Source organism: Pseudonaja textilis, chromosome 12, assembly GCF_049901715.1.
Source record: "Pseudonaja textilis isolate UNSWEBS1 chromosome 12, rPseTex1.2, whole genome shotgun sequence".
NCBI classification, from domain to species: Eukaryota; Metazoa; Chordata; class Lepidosauria; order Squamata; family Elapidae; genus Pseudonaja; species Pseudonaja textilis.
This window is the reverse complement of record NC_142001.1, coordinates 10,674,126-10,697,355: the sequence shown is the minus strand read 5'-3', so window position 1 is coordinate 10,697,355 and position 23,230 is coordinate 10,674,126. Positions and strand designations below refer to the sequence as shown.

The 23,230-nt window shown below is 39.3% G+C and overlaps 1 protein-coding gene across 5 annotated transcripts in view; it reads right to left on the bottom strand.

Moving 5' to 3' along the window:
* The window catches only part of ZNF185 (zinc finger protein 185 with LIM domain), a 60,778-nt gene that overhangs the window by 10,443 nt on the left and 27,105 nt on the right, over nt 1-23,230 (bottom strand). For 2 of the 5 annotated variants that reach the window (XM_026703010.2, XM_087940990.1), the window contains exons 4-20: nt 23,087-23,158; nt 22,826-22,864; nt 21,550-21,618; nt 19,763-19,834; nt 19,533-19,613; nt 17,800-17,883; nt 15,045-15,083; nt 14,848-14,931; nt 13,640-13,714; nt 12,789-12,872; nt 11,849-11,926; nt 10,605-10,643; nt 9,595-9,699; nt 8,558-8,638; nt 8,246-8,347; nt 6,469-6,552; nt 3,075-3,233 (exon numbers count right to left, since the gene is read on the bottom strand). In XM_026703010.2, the coding sequence (XP_026558795.1) occupies nt 3,075-3,233; nt 6,469-6,552; nt 8,246-8,347; nt 8,558-8,638; nt 9,595-9,699; nt 10,605-10,643; nt 11,849-11,926; nt 12,789-12,872; nt 13,640-13,714; nt 14,848-14,931; nt 15,045-15,083; nt 17,800-17,883; nt 19,533-19,613; nt 19,763-19,834; nt 21,550-21,618; nt 22,826-22,864; nt 23,087-23,158 (1,347 nt within the window). The remainder of the gene's footprint in view (nt 1-3,074; nt 3,234-6,468; nt 6,553-8,245; nt 8,348-8,557; nt 8,639-9,594; nt 9,700-10,604; nt 10,644-11,848; nt 11,927-12,788; nt 12,873-13,639; nt 13,715-14,847; nt 14,932-15,044; nt 15,084-17,799; nt 17,884-19,532; nt 19,614-19,762; nt 19,835-21,549; nt 21,619-22,825; nt 22,865-23,086; nt 23,159-23,230) is intronic. The other 3 variants (XM_026703011.2, XM_087940991.1, XM_087940992.1) reach the window with 3 other exon arrangements.

Genomic DNA, 23,230 nt, shown 5'->3' with positions numbered 1-23,230 from the left:
ATAAACCAGTTCCAGGGAATACAGCCTTGTCTCGGTTAGATCATTTTAGAGCTTCAAGAAAGATCTTAATTTACTTTATATAATAGTTAAAACTTTTGTGATTTGTCATTTACTAAACTACAATGACACTAGAAATGTCACCTGTTTCTGGATCAGCTTCTGGACATATAGATTTCACACCTTAAAACCAGGGGTAGGATTCAAATTTTTTAACAACTGGTTCTGTGGGTGTGGCTTAGTTGGTGGGTATGGCTTGGTGGCCATGTTATTGGCTGGGCATGGTCAACTCAACATCGCTCACATCAAGGCACGCATCTCCTCGCCTGGCCTCTCATGACTCTGGGGATGCTGCAACAGTCGTAAGTGTGAAAAATGGTCACAAGTCACTTTTTTCAGTGCCATTGTAACTTTGAATGGTCACTCCACACAAGCAAAGTACCAGCAAAGGAGGGGAAAAAAAACTCCAGAGAAGTTCCTGAGACAGGAAGTCTAGTCCTGCCAAGAATGTAATAAGGGTTAACGGAGATGCAGTTTCTGTAAGCAACACCAGAATGTTTCCTTCCTGCCTTCCTTACAGGATTAGGCCAGTAATTTCTTCTAACAACCGCTTCTCCAAACTGCTTAGAATGTTAACAACCAGTTCTAGCGAATAGGTGCAAACCTGTAGAATCCCATCCCTGCTTAAAACTATGTGTGGATTTAAACATCTTCATTCATTACTCTTCATAACCTATAATTGCCCCGTTGGCTATCATAGCCTTTGATAAATATCAGAGGAGTTGGAACAGACAAAAGCTTAACCATTTTGCTTCAGAATGTTATTATCTTTGTTGTGTTGATCACTGTAATGGTGATTGGAAACCCCTTTCTTCCTTTCCTTGTTCCCTCTTGGATTTGTGTTCTTTGCCTTCTTTGTTCCTTTGTGTTGGGATATTTTATGTTTTGTAATGTTCTTTGTTTTAAACATTTTTAACAATTGAAAACCACCTAGAGTCCCTGGATGTTAGGCAGCCTGCAACTACTACTGATACTATTAAACAGGTGGCACCAATAGTAATAGGCGCCTTGAGTGCAATCCTAACACAACTAGAGCAGCACTTGAACACCACCAGCATTGACAAATTCAGTCATCAGTCAATTGCAATAGTTGCCTTTACTTGGAACACCGTACAGTCTGAAACAATATCTTGAACTCCATCAAACAACCACATCTGCCTATCCCAGGTCCTTGGAAAGAATTCAATAAGTAGACAGAAATGCCAAATCCAGATTGAACATCTGTCTGACTATGCAATGAACCATAGTAACGATGATGCCTTCCCCAGATTTGGCACTCTTGTGGACAACTCAGCATCTCAACAATGTTGTTCTGACTGGATGTCCAAATTAGAGAAAGCTGTCAAATTCAAGAGTGCTAGAATTTTCAATTCTAGAGATAACAGATAATCAGAGTTGGAAGGGACCTTGTAGGTCATCTAGTCCAACCCCCCACCCAAGCGGGAGACCCTACGCCATTTCTGACAAATGGCAGTCCAATCTCTCCTTGAGAGCTACCAGTGATGAAGCTCCCACAACTTCTGAAGGCAACTTCTGTTCCATTGGTTGATTGTTCTCACTGTCAGAAAGTTTCTCCTTATTTCCAGGTTAAATCTCTCCTTGTTCAGTTTCTATCCATTATTCCTTGTCTGGCCTACAGGTGCTTTAGATTAGCTTTTGACCAGATTTTCCTATGGTGGAAATCAGAATCACACATATACATGCCTGTCTATACATACATGCACTTCCATAACTTATATTGCTCTGTTTCTGACCAGTTTTATAAATGTATTACAATAAAGAACAAGTATCAATTAATACCAATAGCACTTAGACTTATATACCACTTCACAATGCTTTACAGCCCTCTCTAAGCAGTTTACAGAATCAGCCTATTGACTCCAACAATCTGGGTCCTCATTTGACCCCCTCAGAAGGATGGAAAGCTGAGTCAACCTTGAGCCAGTCAGAATCAAACACTGGGCACAGTAATCCTGCAATACTGCATTCTAACCACTGCACCATCACAGCTCTAATTATAATGCACTTGTAATCAATCTACTGTACCACCATTCAGGGGTAGCATGATCTTAGTCACCCCCAAACACTTTATGAAGAATCATCTTTTTATGAACCTGAAATTTTAATAAGGCACAATAAGGCTCCAGATATCCAAGTACAAAGTTCTCAGATTTGATTTGCAAACCATTTTTCCCCTGTTGTTGCTAAAGATGATCCAAGAAACATCACCCCAAAAAGATTACTACAACACAAGAGGCCACATGTCCATAATAAGCCTTAAAGTGCTAATTGATATGCAGGTTTAGAAATTATTAGACTTAAATAGCAATTGATGTCATGTTGAAAAGGAAGGTGATGACAGGTGAATTTATGTACCTCTGTAGCTTGCTATCTATGCTAAATGTTGATTAGCTTCTTCATAGTTCCTGCTTTCCCTTTCTAAATTCTTTAATTGGACAACTGTTCACATTGACAAGGACTTTCAATAGACAAATGCTCCCTCCAAGCCTTATGGAGATATACACCCTCTCTAGTTTAGTTTAATTTATTTTAGTTTATTGTCATTGCATTGAAATTAAATACCATCTTCAGTGTATATTATGACTATGAAAATAAAACACAAACACACATCCTTCACATTCTATACATTGAATTGAAAACCCCTGATATTGCATTAATATTGCCCTATACAGTTGAAATCAATAGTTACTCCCCTGGGATAGAAGCTGTTTTTCAGCCTATTTGTCCTTGTTTTTATTATCCTGTACCATCTGCTAGATGGTAATAGTTTCAAAAAAAAGGGGGGGGTGCCCGGGATGAGATGGATCTTTAAGGATGTTTTGAACTTTCTTAAGGCAGCGGGAACTATAAAGCTCTTCCAAAGAGGGGAGAGGGCAACCCATGATCTTCTGGTCAATGACGTTAACCCTCTGGAGCACTGTCCTATCGCTCACCGTGCAATCTAAAGTAGGACATTGGGCTATCTTCTCATCCCTACAATAATCTCTGATTATTACCTTCTGCTGTTGAACGGCTGGTTGTACAAGTAAGATGCTATGCCGTTGTTGAATCCCAACATTCTACGGTCGTAAAGTTGATTGTTCCTGTTTATTCCATTCCTAGACTCTGAAGATCTGATAAAATGGCCAGCTTGACGATCCAGATGTGAAAAAATCCTGAGACCAATGTCCAACACAGGGAGGATTGTAAATTGGGTTTTCTATGAACTGTCTAACATGCTAAAAGTAGGTCAGTCCCTCTGAAGAGGATTTTTTTTAAACCTCTCTCTCTCTTTCTCAGTTGGTTAGAACAATTGGTTAGAAGATTACTTTCCAGAAACTACCAGTTTAGATAATTCATAAACGTGGAACATTTCTGGGAATAAGTGGCATCCTCCAGATATAAAGAGGTTAAGTGGAAACAAAAAACCACCACAGCTGCCTAGGTTTGAAGAAGCCGTTTCAAATAGTTTGCAAAATGACAAACTATTGTCATGCTAGCAAGAATGGAAAAGACAACCAAGATTCCAATCCTAACCATATCTACTTGGGAATTAGTGATTAGAAATCAAAGGCTCTAGTATCCAAGTAATATGCTCAGAATTATGATGAAGAAGAATATATTAAAGGAAAGAGAACATGAAGACACTCTAAAGAAAAGAAACGAACTCTAGAAATGACTCAGAAAGAAAAAAAAACATGGATAGGAATGTAAGTAGGCCATTTCATGAGTTACTTCTCATGAAAAGTGTTCAGTATAAAATAATTCTCCAAATATCACTCAAAAATATTTGGCTATTTGAAGAGAACCTGAGATAGAGAAGATGTAAGGTACAGTATGGTTGTTGAGGAACCTAGAATCCCCAAATCCATTGGAAAGAACTTGGAGTGGGGGCAGAAGATAAGAAATGAGGAGAAATGGATAAACAATGCATAATAAATATCATACATTCAGTCTTAAAAACCTGCCTTATCATACTTCTTTGTAACATAGCTCAATTGACAATGAAAATGCAGGTTAAATTTTCTATCAAAAGGAAAAGAGGACACAATTAAAATTATTCTAGCAAGATACTTATGATCAACTGGCAAAGAAAATGCTCTTTGGGCATCTCCTGTTCAGGATAAGCCATGATTTATAATAATCAAGATAATAAAGGTCTCTAAAGTAAAATTAATTTCAGATTCTAAAGGGATTGAACATCACGAAACAAAAATGTAACACAATGCAAGAAGAGAAAAACACTCTAGAAATAACAGCCAAATTGCTTAGAACAAATTCATTGATTACAAGGAACATAAAAGTTAATATGCTGGAAAAAGGATGCATCAATTGACAAAAGGCATCGTAGAAAATTTTCCTATTATCTGTTAGGGAAACTTCACAAGGTATGTGAATACTCTTTTAAAAGTAAATCTGCTTTTGTGTGTCACACTCAGAGGGGCATGGGTATTTTTAATTCTAACATTTGTCACCCTCTGTCCATTAATAATTTCAGGTTTTTATATAATCTATGCATTCCCTTTAAGAAAAGAAAGAGATGGCTTAATCTGAAATGCTAAGACTTCAATATATTGAGACTCCAATAAATGCTAAGACTTAAATATATTGAGACTTTTTAACACAGAGATATCATTGAGTTGAAAAGTTTGCAAAGTTATACAAGTAGGAAACAAGGTTTGATCTGGAAAACTCTCCTTGCAGAACTAAAATCTAAATTAAAAGGAGAAGAAAACAGAGGAGAAAGATGAACAGGAACCAACCCATCCTAAACTAAAAATGAAGGATAGAAAAATAATGTGCTGAGCCATCCCATACTTCATGACCCCCTTTAAGCTGGACTTTCAAGGAACTGAACCTGAGACCACCACCCAATGTGGCAAGCACATTCCTGACAATAGAGAAGGCATCTCTCCATTTCTTCTACTTAAGATCATAGGTATCCATTCCTAATGGCAATGACACCAAATGATAAAACATGCCTCGTGGCATCCCAACATGTGTCTTGTCACTTGCCACTGAAGTGGGGGCATCTAGGGCAAAGATCTACCTAACTTCTATTTGGTGTGAGACTCCACGCCGAATAATCCACTATCAGCAAAAACCACAATCTTGAACCAAGCTGCAAGTTAAACACAGAGGTGGTATTCAGCAGGTTCTGACCAGTTCTGGAGAACCACGAGTGGAAATTTTGAGTAGTTCGGTGAACCGGCAAATCCCACCTCTGACTGGCCCCGCCCCCATCTATTCTCTGCCTCCCATTGAGTCCCAGCTGATCGGCTGGGTCTTCTTTGGTTGCCCTGCACGGGAGAACGGAGCTGGAAAGCAGGTTAGTGGGGTGAGGAGGGAATGGGATTGTGCAGTAACCTTCCCCCAGGAGTGGGGAGGGAATGGAGATTTTGCAATATCCTTCTCCTGCCACACCCACCCACCACAGAACTGGTAGTACAAATTTTTGAATCCCACCACTGCTTAAACCCACCTAATGCAAGTTTGCAGCTAAATGTGGCCCAGAACCCTGCCTCCAGTTGCAGTGAGCTAAGTAACACTGTGGGTTAAAAAAAAAAAGTATTCTTATTAGGAAGATGAAAAATGTTGGGTTTTTAAAATCACGCACAGTAGCAATTCTATGCTACTGTGCATTTTTTTAAACATATGCTTCTCAGTGTATTAGATTGTCTCTCTCTCTCCGTTCAATATTTGGTGTCCCGGTGACAACACAGTCTGAGACACAAAAATGAAAGAGAGAAACAATCATTAACAGCAGATAGTGATCCATCCATACCCTGATATTAATATCTACCAGTAGTGGTGTCCTTTCCTGTCCATAAAATGCCACGTGTGTGTCCTGATTTTATTACATGTCAGATCTGAAGCCCCAGGCTGACTACGTTAAAGCTAGAAATACGAATCTAACTCAAGAAGTCAGAAGGTCAAATCTTGTTTCCCAAAGGAATTTAGAAGATTCCAAAATTATGCTCATTTCCTTGTTTCAAACTGATGCACAGAATCAACTTGCTATTTTCAAAGGCCTTACAAACAGGTGAGGAGAATGCATCCTTACCACCTGCCATGTTGAATCAAGAGGGATTTTTTTTAAAAAACCTAACCTTTTAAAGAAACCATTGAAAACTGGAAACCAAGAAACCAAAGGATTATACAATCAAAAATATGATAGAACTGTGGTATTTCTTGGCCACTTTGTTACCGAACAAGGCTGCAAGTGTCACATTTTGACCGCGAGAGTTTTTCTGACATTCTCTTCTTCTTTGTTGAAATATATTTCAAAGCCAAATCTGCTTTCCTTGAGTTGAAGGAGAACAGGCAGGAAATATAAAATAAAGCAGGACAATTGCTCAGCACAACGCAGGGCTTCACCAAGTTGTCAGGAGGTGAGAGCCAGTTTCTTACCTGTCTGAATCTTCACCTGATCTCTGATTCTGGTACTGGTTCTGTGGGCAGGTAATTCTACTCTCTGTAGCGAAGGAATTGTACCTGCCAAGGAAGCAAAGAGAAGGTCTATTTACTTCTGCTATCAAAAACCCTTCCAGTGGTTCTCCTTTGAGCAGAAACAGATGCATCAAAAGGTCTGCTGTGCTTCTGTTCCTGCCAAAGAGAAGACAGGAACCGGTGGCCCTTGCTTAATGATGTTTGTTCAGAGACTGTTCAAATTTATGGTAACACTGAATAAGTGGTACTTATGACCAGGGGTGGGCTTAAATTTTTTTAGCAATTTTCTGCCCGGTTGCTGGGTGGGTGTGGCCATGGTGGGCGTGGCCTAGTTGGCCTCCTGCACCACAGAGGGGGGGAGTTTTCTCCCTCCCAGGGCTCTGGAGGCTTTTCTTGAGCCTCCAAGTGGGCAAAAACCATCTCCCCCAGGCTTTGAAGGCTCTGTGGAGGCTGGAAACGGGCCTGTTTCTGGCCTTCTAGAACTTCCTGGAGGCCTGTTTTTTGCCCTCTGGCCTCTGGAGGCTTTCCTTGAGCCTCCAGGAGGGAGAAAAGGGCCTCCCCAGGCTCCGAAGGCTCTCTTGAGACCAGAAATGGGCTTATTTCTGCCCTTCTGGAACTGGGATATAAAACGGGCCGCATGGAGATTCCTGTGAGGGGAAGGCAACTACCTGTTCTGCGAACCAGATGTAAAATTAACATCCAGTTCGCCTGAACCAGTGCGAACCGGTAGCAGCCCACCCCTGCTTATAACCAGTCCTTGGAAGTGAGACAATTGGCATCACTCCTGTGTGTCAACTCTGGAGCTGGCCTGACTGAGGCCATTTTGAGGCTCCAGGGTTGCCACAATGGAGACGAGGCTTGTGGGGGGGGCGGTGAATAGTGATAGCTGGGGTTTTGTAGCCAAAACAAAATAGTTTCCCCTGGGAACCAAGGATATTCCGACAGGTGGTTGAAAAAAGGAGGGGTGCTGTTACCAAGAAACCAGGTCACACCCTGATTGGACCCTGTGACTGATTGTTTGGGGAAAGGGGAAAAGCTTTTACTTCTAATTAGGTGAAAAGCATGGGAACATTTAGAGTTGGTTTTCCATCAGGTCTGTGCCAATATGATATATCCAATAAAACTATTCTTTGAGGAACCTACTCACTTTGGAGTTTTGTTTGCTATGGGTGTATTACCTGGAACTCTGACACTGTGGCCATGTGATTGCAATAGCAATAGCAATAGCACTTAGACTTAGAGTGATTTACAGCTCTCTCTAAGCAGTTTACAAAGTCAGCCTCTTGCCCCCAACAATCTGGGTCCTCATTTTACCCATCTCGGAAGGATGGAAGGCTCAGTCAACCTTGAGCCTGGTTGGATTCGGTCTGCCAAATTGCAATAGAATGGTGACATTTGGCAACCAGCCTGTATTTCTGACCACTGCAGCATCCCACAATCACACGGTTTGTGATTTGTGTCCATCTCGACTGTCTTCTCACAAGCAAAATCAATGTGGAAGCCAGCAGAAAGTCAGAAGGATTCCATGAGGTCAACAGTATGATCCTCGCTTAATGATGGCATTAAGATGGTCCCAATTACCATCGTTAGTAAGCAAGGACTACTTGTAGTTTGCAGCAAAATATGATCACATTGAACTTCATTTCAACCAGCAGGAATGCTTTGCCACAAACTTTATTTGTTGTACACAACATTTTGTTATTCCCAAGATAGTTTTTTTTCTACTGAAAAAATTCACCTGGAAATATTCATATCCAATTCCTCCCTCTTGGGAATACTTAGAAGTTCACACTGGCTTCCAGTGGTACTCAGGCTGCTTTCCCCAGGCTGTAGTTCAGACCTGGAATAAAAATAAAATCCTGTCATCCTGCAGCTCAGGGTTCAACTGCGGAGTCCTTGATGCTCACCTAGCTAACCAGACTAGCACTGATCGTGTTACCTAGTTTGGTAATGAAATTCTGCAAGAAAACAACCAAGCCGCAATACAGATCTTTTAGGAAGCAGGCTAGTGATTGGGTCCTCGGATATTTGTCCCCTTTCCCCTCTGTACCTTTTTGAGTCAAGACCCTCATTGTTGTCCAGGTGGAGGGATGTCCTGTACCCCATTCCTGGGTATACTTCAGTGTTTTCCCTGGTGAAAAAGGAAGACAGAAAGAGATTGGTCAGTATAGATGAAGAATTGGACAGGAGTTTGGTTGCTTTTCTCTTCCCTCCTCGTCCACATTCCCACCCCCTGTCTTTCTTTCTCTCTCTCTCTCTCTTTCTCTCTCTCTCTTTCTCTCTCTGTCTTTCTTTCTGTCTCTGTCTCTGTATCTCTCTGTCTCTCTCTCTCTCTGTATGTGTGTGTGTCTCTCTTGCTGTCTCTCTGTCTCTCTCTATCTCTCTCTGTCTCTCTTTCTGTCTCTCTCTCTCTCTTTTCTCTGTCTCTCTTTTTTCCTGTTTCTCTCTCTCTTTCTCTCTGTCTCTCTTTCTGCCTCTGTCTCTGTATCTCTCTGTCTCTCTCTGTGCATCTCTCGGTGTCTCTGTCTCTCTCTTTTTCTGTCTCTCTCTGTCTCTATCTATCTCTCTTCCTGTCTATCTCTGTCTCTCTTTGTCTCTCTGTTTCTCTCTCTGTCTCTCTCTTTCTCTGTGGGTGTGTGTATTAGTTTGTAAGGGTATGGATAGAAAAACTATTCTTACTTTCGAAAACTGAACAGGAAGATTAATTAAAGTGCACAGTCAATAAAATCACCTTTTTGGATATGTTTCCATGGAGTCATAAGCCCTATGCTAAATATATTTGTTTTATGCTTTGTTGTTCCCGTAAAGCAAAGATGTTATTGATTTTTGAGGAATTATTTATAGCAACATTCCTCCAAGCCAGTCCGTTTTCTGGGCCTACAGATCCCATTATCCTCAGCTAGCAAAGCCACCAGGGCTAGCACACATGGGTTTGTTCATCATCCAAGAACTTTGGAAAACTCAAAATAAATATTTAACGGACTCGCTTGTTGGGACTAAGGCAAGGATTTTCCAGGTGTGTTACTTGGAATTTTTCTTGTGGAATAATCTTGGTTTTCTGAGTGCCGAGACTTCCCGAATTCTTACTTTTCTGTGGTTGGCTGATGATGGAAGAATTCTGCAGCTTTTGAGTCTGGATCCTTGGGTTTTCTTTCTCTATTGGAGACTTCATGCTTGTACTCCAGAACAGATCTGTTGAAAAAAAAAATGATTGTCTACCATAAAGATCCTGTTTCTCATTTTTATTTGTTTATGTATTTTTGCTTGTAAAAATTTATTGGCCACCCATCTTACTTAAAGGTAACTTACAATAGTAAAAGATAAATACCATATACATACATACATACATACATACATACATACATATAAAAATTTAAAAAATACTTTATTGAATACAAAAGATTAAAATATACAAATTTACAAAAGTAAAAAATAAAAAAAATCATACAAATAAACATCACAACATATTCTGTATTAAGAGACTAATCATATTTTCCTCTAATACATTTTGATAGTGATTTAAATATCTCATAGAAAGTATTAAATGGCAGTTACCTCCTATCCCTTGTAGAATAACTGTATTAATAGTATATAATACACAATAATCTATTATTGCTATTGGATTATAACTATGTATTTTTATAGATAAATCATTTATATAGCTTAGTCAAAGAGAGAGATGAATAAAACTAGTATTCTATAAATTCCTATCATTTAGCATATATATATATGATAGTATGTTCGATAGGTTCGTTATTTCCCCTTATTTTATGCATTCTTTTTTTTTTAACCATCTATCTTGTAATATAAAAACTGTATAAACTGGCGTGGGAGGTAGTAGTTGATATATATATATATATCCCTCCCTCACTGTCTCTCTTTCCCATTTTTCCAGCGAAACAAACCATAGTTTATTTGTGGAGACAGCATCAGAGAAGTATGGTGGTTTCCCATTTGGCACTCAAAATTCTTGCAAAAAATATTTGCTTGAAACCGCCTTAAATTTATTGAACCTTCATGTTCAAAAGGGCTATAGCACAAAACATTTTGCGCATCACTAACAATCTAACAAAAGTGTTGTTTGGAAACAAGCTTACTTGTCAAAAAACGTGCAACTCTGCATTTCATTCTTCTCACTGCGGTTACAAAACAAGGGATGTTAGAAAACATGTATTAGAATGCTTTAATTTTAGAAACGTTCTTTTAGAAAACCTTTGTGATTTAAAAAGATTTTTTTTCTCTTTAAGGTTAAAGAAGCTGAAAGAGTACAGTGAATTTTATTAATAGGCATGGTGATAGTTTATAAAGCTTATTATGTGCAAATAGAAATACGTATTTTTTCAACAGGGAGGATAAAGCTGCGATGGTTAAATCGGTTGTACTATTTAAAGAGGAAAATATATTTATGTTTTTTTAGTTGGATATCACTTCTGGATTTCGTGTATATATAATGGCTAGTTATATATACTATGTGGAAAATAAAAAGTTGAGGTTGTAATATTATCTTGTACTGTGCTAAAAAGAGTCGGAAATTAACATTTTTTCCTTTCTTCCCTTCTGCCTCATATTTTCGTTCCCCCTTTCTTTTTCCTTCCCTTAATTTCCTATTTTTCTTTTTCTTTGTATTTTATACATTGATAAAACAAAAAAGTTATATTTTAAAAATAAAGAAAACATTTCTTCATCCTTTCTACTTCCTTCCTAAACCCTCAACTGACCAATAACTAACCTCCTATTGTTGGTTGGGATGTCCATAGAGAAGGGGGGGCATCAAAATAGTTAAGACTTCAGCCTGTCGCTGCACAATGGAAGCCCCATCCATTTATATGCATGGCATTCAGACACCAATTGCCAGCCTTGAAATTCAGAAAACACCAGTTGAATCCATTGCACATTCTTCAGTGAGCTGTAGAAGTCCCACCAATGTCCTGTCCCCTAGTCATCTATAGTCTGTTTCATGGGGCATTCAAAACATCTCATGTTCATAACTGAGGCTTCAAAAGCTGCCAAGTTACTCCTTTTCTCCTTAATTTTTCAAAACAGAATTGACAGTAACGGTTCACTCTAGCAACTTAGAATCATAGGGCTGGAAGTGACCTTGGAGATCTTCTATTCAAACTCCCTGCCCAAAGCAGGAGATCTTATGCTACCCTGGTTAAATGGTTGTCCAGAAAACCTGCAACGATGGAGCGACCCACAACTCTGGAAGGAAAGCTGTTCAATTGATTAATTGACCAGGGAATGTCTTTAGTTCCAGCTTGGCTCTCTCTTTAATGTTTCCACCCATTGCTTCTTGTCCTTTATAGCTTTAGAGAATATTTTGGATTCATGTGGACTTTACCTTCTCTTTGGAGAAGTAGGGACCCTGGGGATAGAATCATGTCCAGAACTCATTTCATACTTCTCGTCTGACTTGTTACTAGAAAAAGAAAATGAAATTATGGTTGAATAAAGCATGGAGGCTGGCTAAAAGAATCATACTGAGAAATTGAAGGTGTGATATTATTCTAGATGCTGAGGAATGAGAGCCAGTTGGTCTAATGGTTAAGGCATGAATCTAAAAACTAGGAGCTTGAGATTTCTAGTCCTGCCGAAGCCATGAAAGCTGTCTGGGTGACTTTGGGCCAGTCCACAATAACAGTTTTGGGTGACAAGACAATTCAGGAGTGGGCTTCTATCGGTTCGGACCGGTTCTATAGAACCGGTTGTTATGATTCTGCACAGCTTGGAGAACCAGTAAATCATGCCCCTGGCTGGCCCTGCCCCTCTCCATCTATCCCTCCCCACCAAGTCACTCCTTATCGTGCATGCGCAACATTGCAGGCATGCCCGACATCGCTGACTGCGTTCTTTCCTGCCCCGCCATGCTCCATTTTTTTCCTTCCTGAGTCCCAGGGAAGCCTTCTGGGAACAAAAATGCCCCCGAGGAGGCTTCCCTGAGGCCCAGAAGGCCCCCAAAATGAGGGGGGCTGCCCCCCAAAAGAAGAAGCCATGCCCACCCAGTCACATGACCACACTCACCTAGCCATACCCACCTAGCCGTGCCCACAGAACTGGTTGTTACAAAATTTGAATCCCACCCCTGAGTCAATTCCTGTTGCAACTAATGAATCACACTGAGTTGATCCCCCAAAAAGCAGACCCTGCATGTGAACATGTCCCCAGTTTAACCAAAAGAAAATTAAAAGACATCTTACTCCTTAAAACACACACAACTTGAAAACTCCTAAATAAACCAAGAAACCTAGGATACTGTATCTGGGGTTTGTCGTGGACATTACCTGCTCTCCACAGGTGTGGAGTAGTTGAATGAAGGTTCAACGTAGGGTTTTGAGGCCACGTTTCTGCTGCTGTTTGTATCAACACTACAAAAGCAAAGCAAAAAAGCACTCTTTAATATGGAGTCAAGTTATTAGTAGGTAAAAATTGCTACGATATGTATTGTTTGTAATCCATCTATTTTTTGTGATCATCATATTGATTGTCAATAGGTTTTGAAGTCAATTCCAAGTGATGGTCCCGAGCTATAAAACTTATCTGTCTTGAATTTGTTGAACCTATTTTTCTCTGAGCCTGACATTTTGATTCAGTGATGTTGTGCATTTGCTAAATGAAAATACAGGAACTTTCCACAGATATTGCTTAAGTACAATTTTGATCAGCCCCAATCAGCAAGATAAGTGAAGGATGCTGGGAGCTGTAGTTCAGCAACCTCTGCAGAACTTCTAGAGAGGAGTTTCCCATCTCTATGGAGACCTTAATGTGATGGGATGCTTCCTTAATGTAATATGGATATTGAACACAGGAGATATCTCTTTTTTGTAATTTGCAGTGGCTATAATCTGATCATGATAGCAGCTTGAAATTGAAGTTTACACCTGCGAGCTTAATTGCTACTTTAATCAACACATTATTTTACTTGATGGATGGTAATGTACTATTTTAAAGTAATTTGGCACACTTAAGTTGTCAACAGCAGTGTTATTATGCCATCACACTGACTACCTGTCCATAAAAATCTTTCAAAATTATTTTCTCATTTAAATGAAATTTCAAGGCAAATTAATGTTTTGCAGCCAGGTTGATGACCATATTATTGAATAGGGGGGAAAAAATAACAGATTATACTAACTTGGTTCCCACAGAAGTATTAGCCAATCTTGATTCATTCTGGGGAGACTCTGAGGTTCTTCTTTCTCCATTAGTGCTGACGACAAACCCAAAACAGTCTGGTTAGTTTGCATATTGTGATTCCTCTACAAACCATAGAATTACTAATCCAACTAAATTCCCTTTTTACAACTCTGTAATCCCTTCATCCGGGAAAGAGGTGAATGGATGGAGCTGAGCGTTTACTGGCCCTTCGTGATGCCTACACAGAGTTCACAGCAGATTTTTTTTCTTTGCGTTGTACGACAAATATCTGCCGCTACCTAGGATTGAACTCTTAGCCTTTGAAGTAGAAAGCAACATTATTTCCACTAGGCCACCACACCATTCTGCATATACTAATCCAACTGAAAAAGATTAATCTTAGTCAAGAAAAATTGAAGTTTAAACCCACTGCATGTCATAGTGCAAAGTTGTTGGATGCATACGTTTTAGAGCATGGGGTGATAAAATACGAATATTAAAAGCTGGAAAAGGAGATGTAGTATTTTAATTTTTTTTAGGGTGGCTTTGTTAGTTCAAAAGAGTAAAACTCTACATCAGTGTCTGATAAAAACCCTTCTTTAATTATTTGCATGGATTTCAAAAAGAACTCAACCATTTCAAGCAAATACTAATACAAAAGTTCATCTCATCACAAACACTTGTATAATGTTGAGAAAGTATTATGCACTTTATAAGTGACTGGCCGATAATCTGACGTTGCCTGGGCGTTTATTTATCTCAATCTTGTATTAGACAGGAAACTCCTATAGTCAGGACTCACACTGTTGTACTGTCTCTCACGCAGCATCACAATTCTTTTATTCCTCCACAAGAGTGGGCCCCCTTGTGGAGTACTGTGAAGCCATTACCATGGCAAGTCCACTGTGCTGTACAGTAGAAGCCATTTTAAGGTACGTAGCTCCGCCCAAGGAGTGTTAGAGGTGTCTTACCCCCACAGTATTTATTTCCAGAGGGTAAGTCATCTATGTACCAAGTTTGGTTGAAATTTCTCAAGACGTTCCAGAGTTATGCTGGAACATACACATCTGTTTATATATATAAATTGGGTGTATAATATAACAATATAAAGAAGAAAGATAAATGTAAATACTAGAGGAAGCAAATAATGATGGTGATGGTAGATCATAATAGCAATGACAAGAATAAGAGTAATGGATTATCTACCTCTTCCCACGACTGTTGAACCAGGCAGAGGCAGGTACGGTCTGACTTCTGGATCGTGGACCGAAGTCATCTGGTACATCAATCCTTTCAAGAAAAGAAAAGGCCCTTCAGATAAAATATATAGTTCCTCTTGTCTCTCTATTGTTAGAATGGAAGACATTTCTGCTCACATTGGCAAGGACTACAATCTTACTTACTTCTTAGCCACAATGGCTGATACCTCCTGTGCTGGACTTCTGCAAACAGATAAGATTGTGATTATATATTAAAAAAACGAAAACTCCTTTGTGTTCAAAAGATCAGGGTCTCCATTTAAGAATACATTCATTGTTTTGCGAATTAAAGTTATTGAATAAAATAGAATCACTTAACAAATGCTATAAAATAGAATCACTTAACAAATTGCTATAATAAGTCTTTATTGAATAGCCCTTGGGCCATATCAAAGTGCAAAGTTCCAGCAACAATTTGTTACTAAAATTTAATAAAAGCAATTCAAAATGAAATTTGATAAAATACTATTTAAAATGGAACTTGATAAAATAAAATTTAAAATGGAATCTAGACAAAATACAATCCAAAATAAAATTGTAATAATGTACAATAATTTAAGATATAGATAAAATATAATAATATTATGTTTCGGAGTTGCCCTTGCAATCTACCCCAATCAATCCCACATATGCAGATTTCAACCGAATCATTTTGTTTAAATACTGTGCTACTTTAAATGTTATTTTCACGTTCTGGCCGGACATAAGGTAAGTTGTTTTGATATGGGTATCCCAATAAGACATAAGACATAAGAATTTATTTGTCATTACACTCGCAAGCGGGTGCAACAAAATGAGGTGTCATTCGTCTGATATATAGACCAAAATACCTGTCTCTCATCCTTTTATACAGGCAACAGTCAAATAGGATGTGAGCCAGGTCCTCTACCTCTGCCGCTTTGCAAACGCAGAGACGCTTATTGTACGGTATTGCATGAAATCTCACATATCTAACCATTGTGTCAAACAGTTCAAATCTCGCTCTCATGAATATCTCCCTAAGATGATTTGGGAGTTGTGACTTCATATAGCTATCTGCTTGGAAAGTACATTTGTATTTACTCAACCATTTCAAGTTACCTACCTTACTAAGGATTGCTATATCAGTTTGTGCATCTATATCCTTAATTCTTTGGGCAGCTCTTATTTTAGATTGTTCTCCTGTTACACAAGAGATAGGAAGACCACAGCTTCTTAGAATTGCTATAAAAACTGCAGCTTTTCTTTTCTAAATTTCATCGTTTTGTTTTGTGAATTAAAGTTATTTAATAGAATCTGATATGAACACTGATGCTGTCCATGAAGAATAGGCCTTGCATCCTAGCTTATGTTCTTTGCTATTGTTTTCTCCATAACAACATCTGCAAACATTATATAATTGTACCGTATACAATTGTATATACTTTTTACAGCTCTGAGACTTGATCTATCTTTACTACCTGTAGTCCGATCAGAATAACTTCTCCAGATGTCTTTCAATTCTGCTAGATTGCCTCTGGAATTAAGAGTTATCTATCCTATACAGGTAATCCTTGGTTAACAATGGCAATTCAGCCTGGAACTTTTGTCCCTAAGTGATATGGTCAGAAAGCATGATGTCATGTAACTGCATTGCTTTGCAACAGCAATTTCAGTGCTTCGGGTTGTCATTTTTAACTGAATCCTGCACCATTGTCAAGAGCAATTTCATGTGGTCACCACTGGCGATTTCCTGCTGGCTTCCCCATTGGTTTTGCTTGTCAGATGCTGCAGGGAACATATGGCAATCACATGATCACAGGATGCTACAATGTCATAACTGTAAACTGGTCCCTGAGTGTTGGGATCGTGATCACATGATTATGAAGATGCTCTGATGGCCAGAACCTCAAGGACCGGTTATACATCCAGTTGTTCAGTCCTGTCCTAAATCTGAATGGTCACTGAATAAATGGTTATTAAGTGAGGACAATCTATATAAATGCTTTACTATTTTTTCAGCTATAGTAATGGTATTGATTTTCTGAATGTTGTGTTTGTGTTTTCTTGGACTGCAATAAAAACTCATTGATAGCCTCACGCTGTAATGAACAGGGACACACATTCAATTTTGCCGCTATTGGGTGATACACTCAAATTAGTAATTACAGGGGAACCTTTTTGAATTAATTGAATTGGGGTGGAATTTTTGGAATAATGAAATAAGAATACGCGATGAAATTGCAAATGTGACAGATAAAAGTATAACGTATAATGAATATGAAGATATGAGAATTATTTAAAGTAAAAAGAAATAAGTTAAGAAATGAATAGAAAATATATAAAATAAAAGTATTTGAGAAAATTTATAGAAAATATGTAATGTAATGATGTGATATGAAATCCAAAGATGAATATATAATCAAGGTCATGTTTGTATGGATATGTGAAAACCTGGAATCATGCTGTTCACTAAAAAAAGATGTTTTTGAAATGTGAAAAAATAAAAAACTTTTTACAAAAAAAATTTTTTTTTTTGCCGCCATTAAGATTGTTGGACGAGCAGGCACAAAAACAGCCAGGGAAGTGATTGAAGCCTGGAAAATGGGCCCTTCATCCGTCAATGGGAATGCTGATCTACCACCAGCCTATCAAGTACTTAGAAGGCGAGGGCTGGGCAGCACAAGCAAATGACAGCCGACCCTCAACACACCCCAATCAACATCTAAAAAGCCACAAACAACAGGCACTATAAATTCCATACACAGAACAGCTAGCTCTCTGCTAGAGGGAACTTCCCTGAAGGTAGGCTCCAGGATGAGTCCAAAATCTCAGAAGACAAAATTTCTGGTTCCAGTGACCAACTCAGATTGGATCCTGCAACTTCATCCTGGGACACAGCCTTCATTCGCACTATGGAATTTTTTTTTAAAAAAATTACCCTCCAGTTTTCTTTGCCGCTGAAAGGACATAGGAGCGTTCTCTGCCGGCTGTTCGTCTCAGGACACTACTAGCAGCTTCGGTCCTGCAAAACAAGGGATGAAAAAGGAGATAAAACTCTGGATCATAAAAAAAAACAAAAACCGCAGGTTCTATTCTGGCGCCGTCTCTAAGTTCCTCCTCTTTTCCATCACCTGTTAGCTTTTTACTTGCAAATAATTTTTCTAATGAAAGACTGTTCCATCCAATTGCTCTTCAGCCTGAGTGAGAATAAAGCAATGTCAGAGATTGGTTTAATGTTAGAAGATTAACTCTGTCTTTAAATCCTTGGGAACAATGGGATCTCTGCAATAGGGATGTTCAATGAATTGTGTATTGACTTAATGTCACCCTAGTCTGAATTTCAACTGATTCAAGAAATCCATCCAGATTTCCCGCTAAAAGCTTCTTCTTGCAGTCTGGAAAGGGAGAGAAGATGGTGCCGAAAGGAAGAAAATGAGAATTAGAAATAAAATGGTCAACCCTCCAATTTGTTTTTGCTCTTAGCTCCACTCTTTGACTCAACTCCACCCCCACGTGGTACCCAACAGATTGTCTGAAGTTTAATACACCTCTTCATCCAATAGTCATTATGCTCATATTTATAAAGCTCTCAAGCTTTCCAGACTGAACTTTACTTGTCTTTAACCTAATTCACAACTTGGGAAGGAAGGATGGAATGGTTGAAGACCGTAACTCAACAGGAGGGAAGGCACCTGCATTGCATGTAATAAAAAGACATCAACAATGGGAATCTCCAGGTGGACTGGTGGACAATTCCTTACATGTTGACAGTACTAAATTAGCTGGACCAAGGATATGATTCCTTAGGAAGCCGCTTCCTCTGTTCCCAGTTGTGGAACTTCTGGATGCATTTATTTGTTAGATAAAAAGTGAAGGCTTGAGACCTCGTCCAGAACCACTACATCCCTGACTTTGATATAGATGACACTGACAATGTTACCTGGTTTGGTAATGAAACATCTGCAAGAAAACCACCAAGCTAAGAGAATCCAAGGATCCCACAGTCCTCCCCTTCCTCCTCCCCTTTCCCCTCCTCTCTACAAATCCTATTCCCTTCTAACACTGATGACATTACCTACTTGGGTAAAGAAATGTCTGCAAGAATTTAAGAACATAGTGCGTATTTTAAGAATGTACCAAGCAGAATTTAATTGGAAGTTATGTGTTACATTGAATGTTATAATTGTAAAGGCATAAATTGAAGTTTAAATAGGAGTTGAATGGACAAAATTAAAAGATGCAAAGGTGTCATACAGGGGAAACTTTGTTTAATGAGAAAAGAAAATGTGAAATTGAAACAGGACAGACAAAAATATAAATACAATTATTAGAAAGACATTGAAACTTAGAAAAATATATATAATTGAGTTTAGATAGGTATGAGATAATTAAAAACAAGGTTGAGAAAACTAAGGGAGGGGAAAAATTACAGAGCAAATGTTAAAATAGTAATAAGATACGGAATAGAACACAAAGACGAATGTGAAATTGAGTTTGTGTCTCTATGGAGAAGTGATAACCCGGGATCACGCTATTCTCAAAAAAAGATATTTTATTTGTATTATGTTTTGTGAAAACCCAAATAAAATTTATATTAGAAGAAAAAAGAAATGTCTGCAAGAAAACCATCAAGCTTAGAGCACCCCAGAATCCCAGACTTTATCAAGGTACCTCTTTTTCTGCTCCTCTGGAGAAACAGAGGGTTGTCCATCTGCTGGGTATGACAGTTCACGCTTAATATTGTAGGGAGCTCTGAAACACAGATAAAAGAGAAAGTGGGAGGTGAGATCCCCCCCCCAATTACTCACCAAGAAACTAACCTTCAGCTGAAGGTTGAAGGACGACTCTTATCTATGCTTCCAGTTGGCCCCACTACTACCTCTTTACTTTGAGATACTCACAGTTTTTTGTAATCCTCAGTGGACATCTTGGGCCCTTGGGTGGAGGGAGAGGTCTGACTTGGGCTCTTGACACTGAAAAAAAAGAGGGGTACATCAAGAGATTCGATAAAAAGAGAGGGGCTGCTGGATGAAAGAGAAACCCAGGAGTGGGCTTCAAACTTTTTAGCAGCCGTAATGACCGGCTGGGTGGGCATGGCGAGGTGATCATGAAACTAGTTGGTTGTGGCCAACTCAACATCGCTTCTTTGCCCTAATTACCTAAAAAAAAAAAGATAATATACCAAAAAGTTGTTTATTATTTCATGCATTGAATATTTAAATGAAAGACTGGGTGAAACCAGGCTGAATAGCAGTGACTATGAGAGGGATCTTGGAGTCTTCGTGGAGTTTCCGGTGAGTTACGTGATTCTTATTATTTGGGAATTAATCCCCCTCGGAGGCAAGTGGCTATATTATCTGATTTTCTCAATGGCTCTCCCTGAGAGGATTGCTGAGTGGATTGTTCGTCTAGCTTGCAACACTTTTATGAGGTGTGAAATGCTCTTGGCTGAACGCCCAGAAGTTCAATTGAGCCTATAAAGAGCTGCCTGTCTTTCTGAGGTAATTGGGGGCTCTCCGAGCCCTGCAGAGTCTTAGCTAGGGGCACTCCCAAGACCCCAGCAGCCCACCACTGCTTACACCCCCAAATTAATGGGGAAAGCAGAGAGACAGGCTGTTTCAAAATCAGCCATTGGTCCCCCTGCAGTGTTTTAATGTCATTGTTGTAAATAAGCATTTTTATATTATTTTAAAAGCAGATTTCTGGATTTCCCTTTGATGTATGGAAACACGGGTTAGAAGAGCACATAGATAACAAGTTATGGTACTTTCCCATTGGAAAAGATTCCAAAATTCACCTGGCTCCCATCCTCTAAGGATTTCAAAAGTCTTTGAAAATGTGGCTTTGGTCCCAGGGCAGTTTTCTTTTTGAATAGCGTGAGAAATTTTGTCTGGGTATACACAGTATATATCTTTTATTGTTTTCAACCGTTTTTAATCATTCTCTCTCACACACACATTCTCTTTTTCTTTTAAGTATGCACACTGCCCAGAGCCATTTGGGAAGCAGATAGCTTCTTGAATCTAATGAAATTAATAACTAACAAAACAAGATTCTCAACCGTAGCACCACAATGACACAGATTTTAATTTTCATTAATAGAGGAAGCAAATTAAATGCATCCTGTTTCTTTATTTATGAGGAAATAAAGAACGTGCCATTCTGACTGGCTACAGATGCTTCACATAATAAAAAACCAGCGCAGTAAAATAAGGAAGTATCCAAACATATACAAAACATGACAAAATCTTACAAGGCAACATCTTAGAGTTTTTTCCTGCTTCAAGGCCCATGGAGCAGCTCCAGATGTTCAGTGCCTTGTAGGACATCATCAGGGTGGGAGTTATACAGATTTCTGGAAAAAAATACTATTCCAGACAGCGAGTTTCACAACCTACTTTTGAGGCCTCAACACATGACACTGTTTAATTTGAATTTATTAAAGACAGAGCTTATACTAAAGAATAGGAGTGACAAGTCACAAGATATTGCATGCAGCAAAATGCATGCTGTTCTTTGTGGGTTGAATGCATGCTCTAGCAAAAGAGAATTGGAGCTCTCTGTTACCTCCAGCAATGGTATCATAGAAACCCAGCAAAAATTGTTGCAGGTGACTTAACTGGAACACCTCAGTTCTTCTTAGTACCAAGCTAACAAAGTTGAAGTTTGACTCTTAGAGTAGACCAACCTTTTCTGCGTCTCATTGGATGCTGTCTTGGAAGGAGACGACTTATCAATGGTCTTGGTGAAAACTCCCCTAGAAGAAAGAGAGAAATCCAGAAAACTCCAGGGTCAAATTTCATCAGGTGAATAGACTGGAACCTAGAGCAAAGCTTTGCAACCTGGGATAGTGCTGATCAGCGCCCTCTTACAGAACACTCCATTACATTTACTCATCCTACTTAGGTTCATATGGATAGTTTTGGTATTCGACTGGGATTCTAAGACCACTCAGCTGACTGATTCTGTATCGACTCTGCCCTCTGTTCTGTGTTATTTGGGCCACAAAAGGATCAGCATTCACAGCAGGAATTCCAGATACTGAAAGAAATGAACTATTTCCTCTTTTCTATTTCAATTTAGAATAGGATTAGAAGGGATCTTGGAGGTTCTCTAGTCCAAACAAGAGACCCTAGTCTAGACCATTTTGAATGATTGGTTGTCCAGCCTCTTCTTAGAAACCTCCAGTGATGGAGCACCATGACTTCCAGAGGTAAGCTTGCCTTCAGAAGTTGTGGGAACCCCATTGCTGGAGACTTTTAAGAAGAGACTGGACAGCCATTTGTCTAAAATGGTACAGGATCTTGTGCTCAACAGAGGGTTGGACTACAAGACTTCCAGGGTCCATTCTCATATTCTGTGTTCTATGTTCTAAACCAGGGGTCAGCAACCTTAAACACTCAAAGAGCCACAAAGGTCCTAACAGGAAGCCCCCATTAAATTCTGGAGCTGACCGGAAGTACGGTTCACCACTACCACCATAGAGTCTCCTCCTAGTGTGGCATCCTTTTTTCTCTGCCAACCAGAAGTCCAGTTCACCCACCATAGAGTCCCCTCCTAGCACGGCGTCCTTTTTCTTCTGCTGACCGGAAGTCCGGTTCCACCACCATAGAGTCTCCTCTTAGTGTAGCATCCTTTTTCCTCTACCTGTCCTAACCGAAAGCCCTATCAATTGTAGAGCCGACCAGCAACAGGGAGCCCCAGCAGAGAGATGAAAGAGCCACATGCAGCTCCAGAGCCACGGGTTGCTGACCCCTGTTCTAAACCATTTCACTGATTAATTATTCTTACTCTCAGGAAATTTCTCCTTAGTTGGATCTCTCTTTAATGATCTTCCACACATTGCTTCTTGCCCTGCCCTCTGGTGCTTTGGAGATTAGTATAAAGTGGTGCTATCGGTTCATTTCAACTTGGAACTACCCTTCTGCTGATGCAACCAAGCACTGCAATTTCTTTTGACTCACCTGATGAGATACCCAGAAGATGATGTGGCAGGAGAAGAACTAGATGGAAGAGAGAGACAATCAGATGTGAGCACCCCATGACTTTCTCAATATCTGAAGGTAATCCAAGCCTTCCCCGGTTATAAAAATGCCATTGGTTCTATGCACATTATCTCCTGTGCTCAAAATTCAAGGGATCATTCTTTGTGGAAGTGTCTTTTTTTTTAAAAAAAATGGGTATAATATCACAATCAAAATATAACAAAAAAGCAACACACTCACTTTGGGGAAAGATTTTTTTGTGCTGAAGGAGACTGTGGTTCTCTGTGGGAAGATGGCGCTGTACAAGGTGTCCTGAAAGAAGATAGACATTTTCAAAACAAAGATATTAGTGTTCTTGTTGGACAAGGCAGGACAAAGCATCTC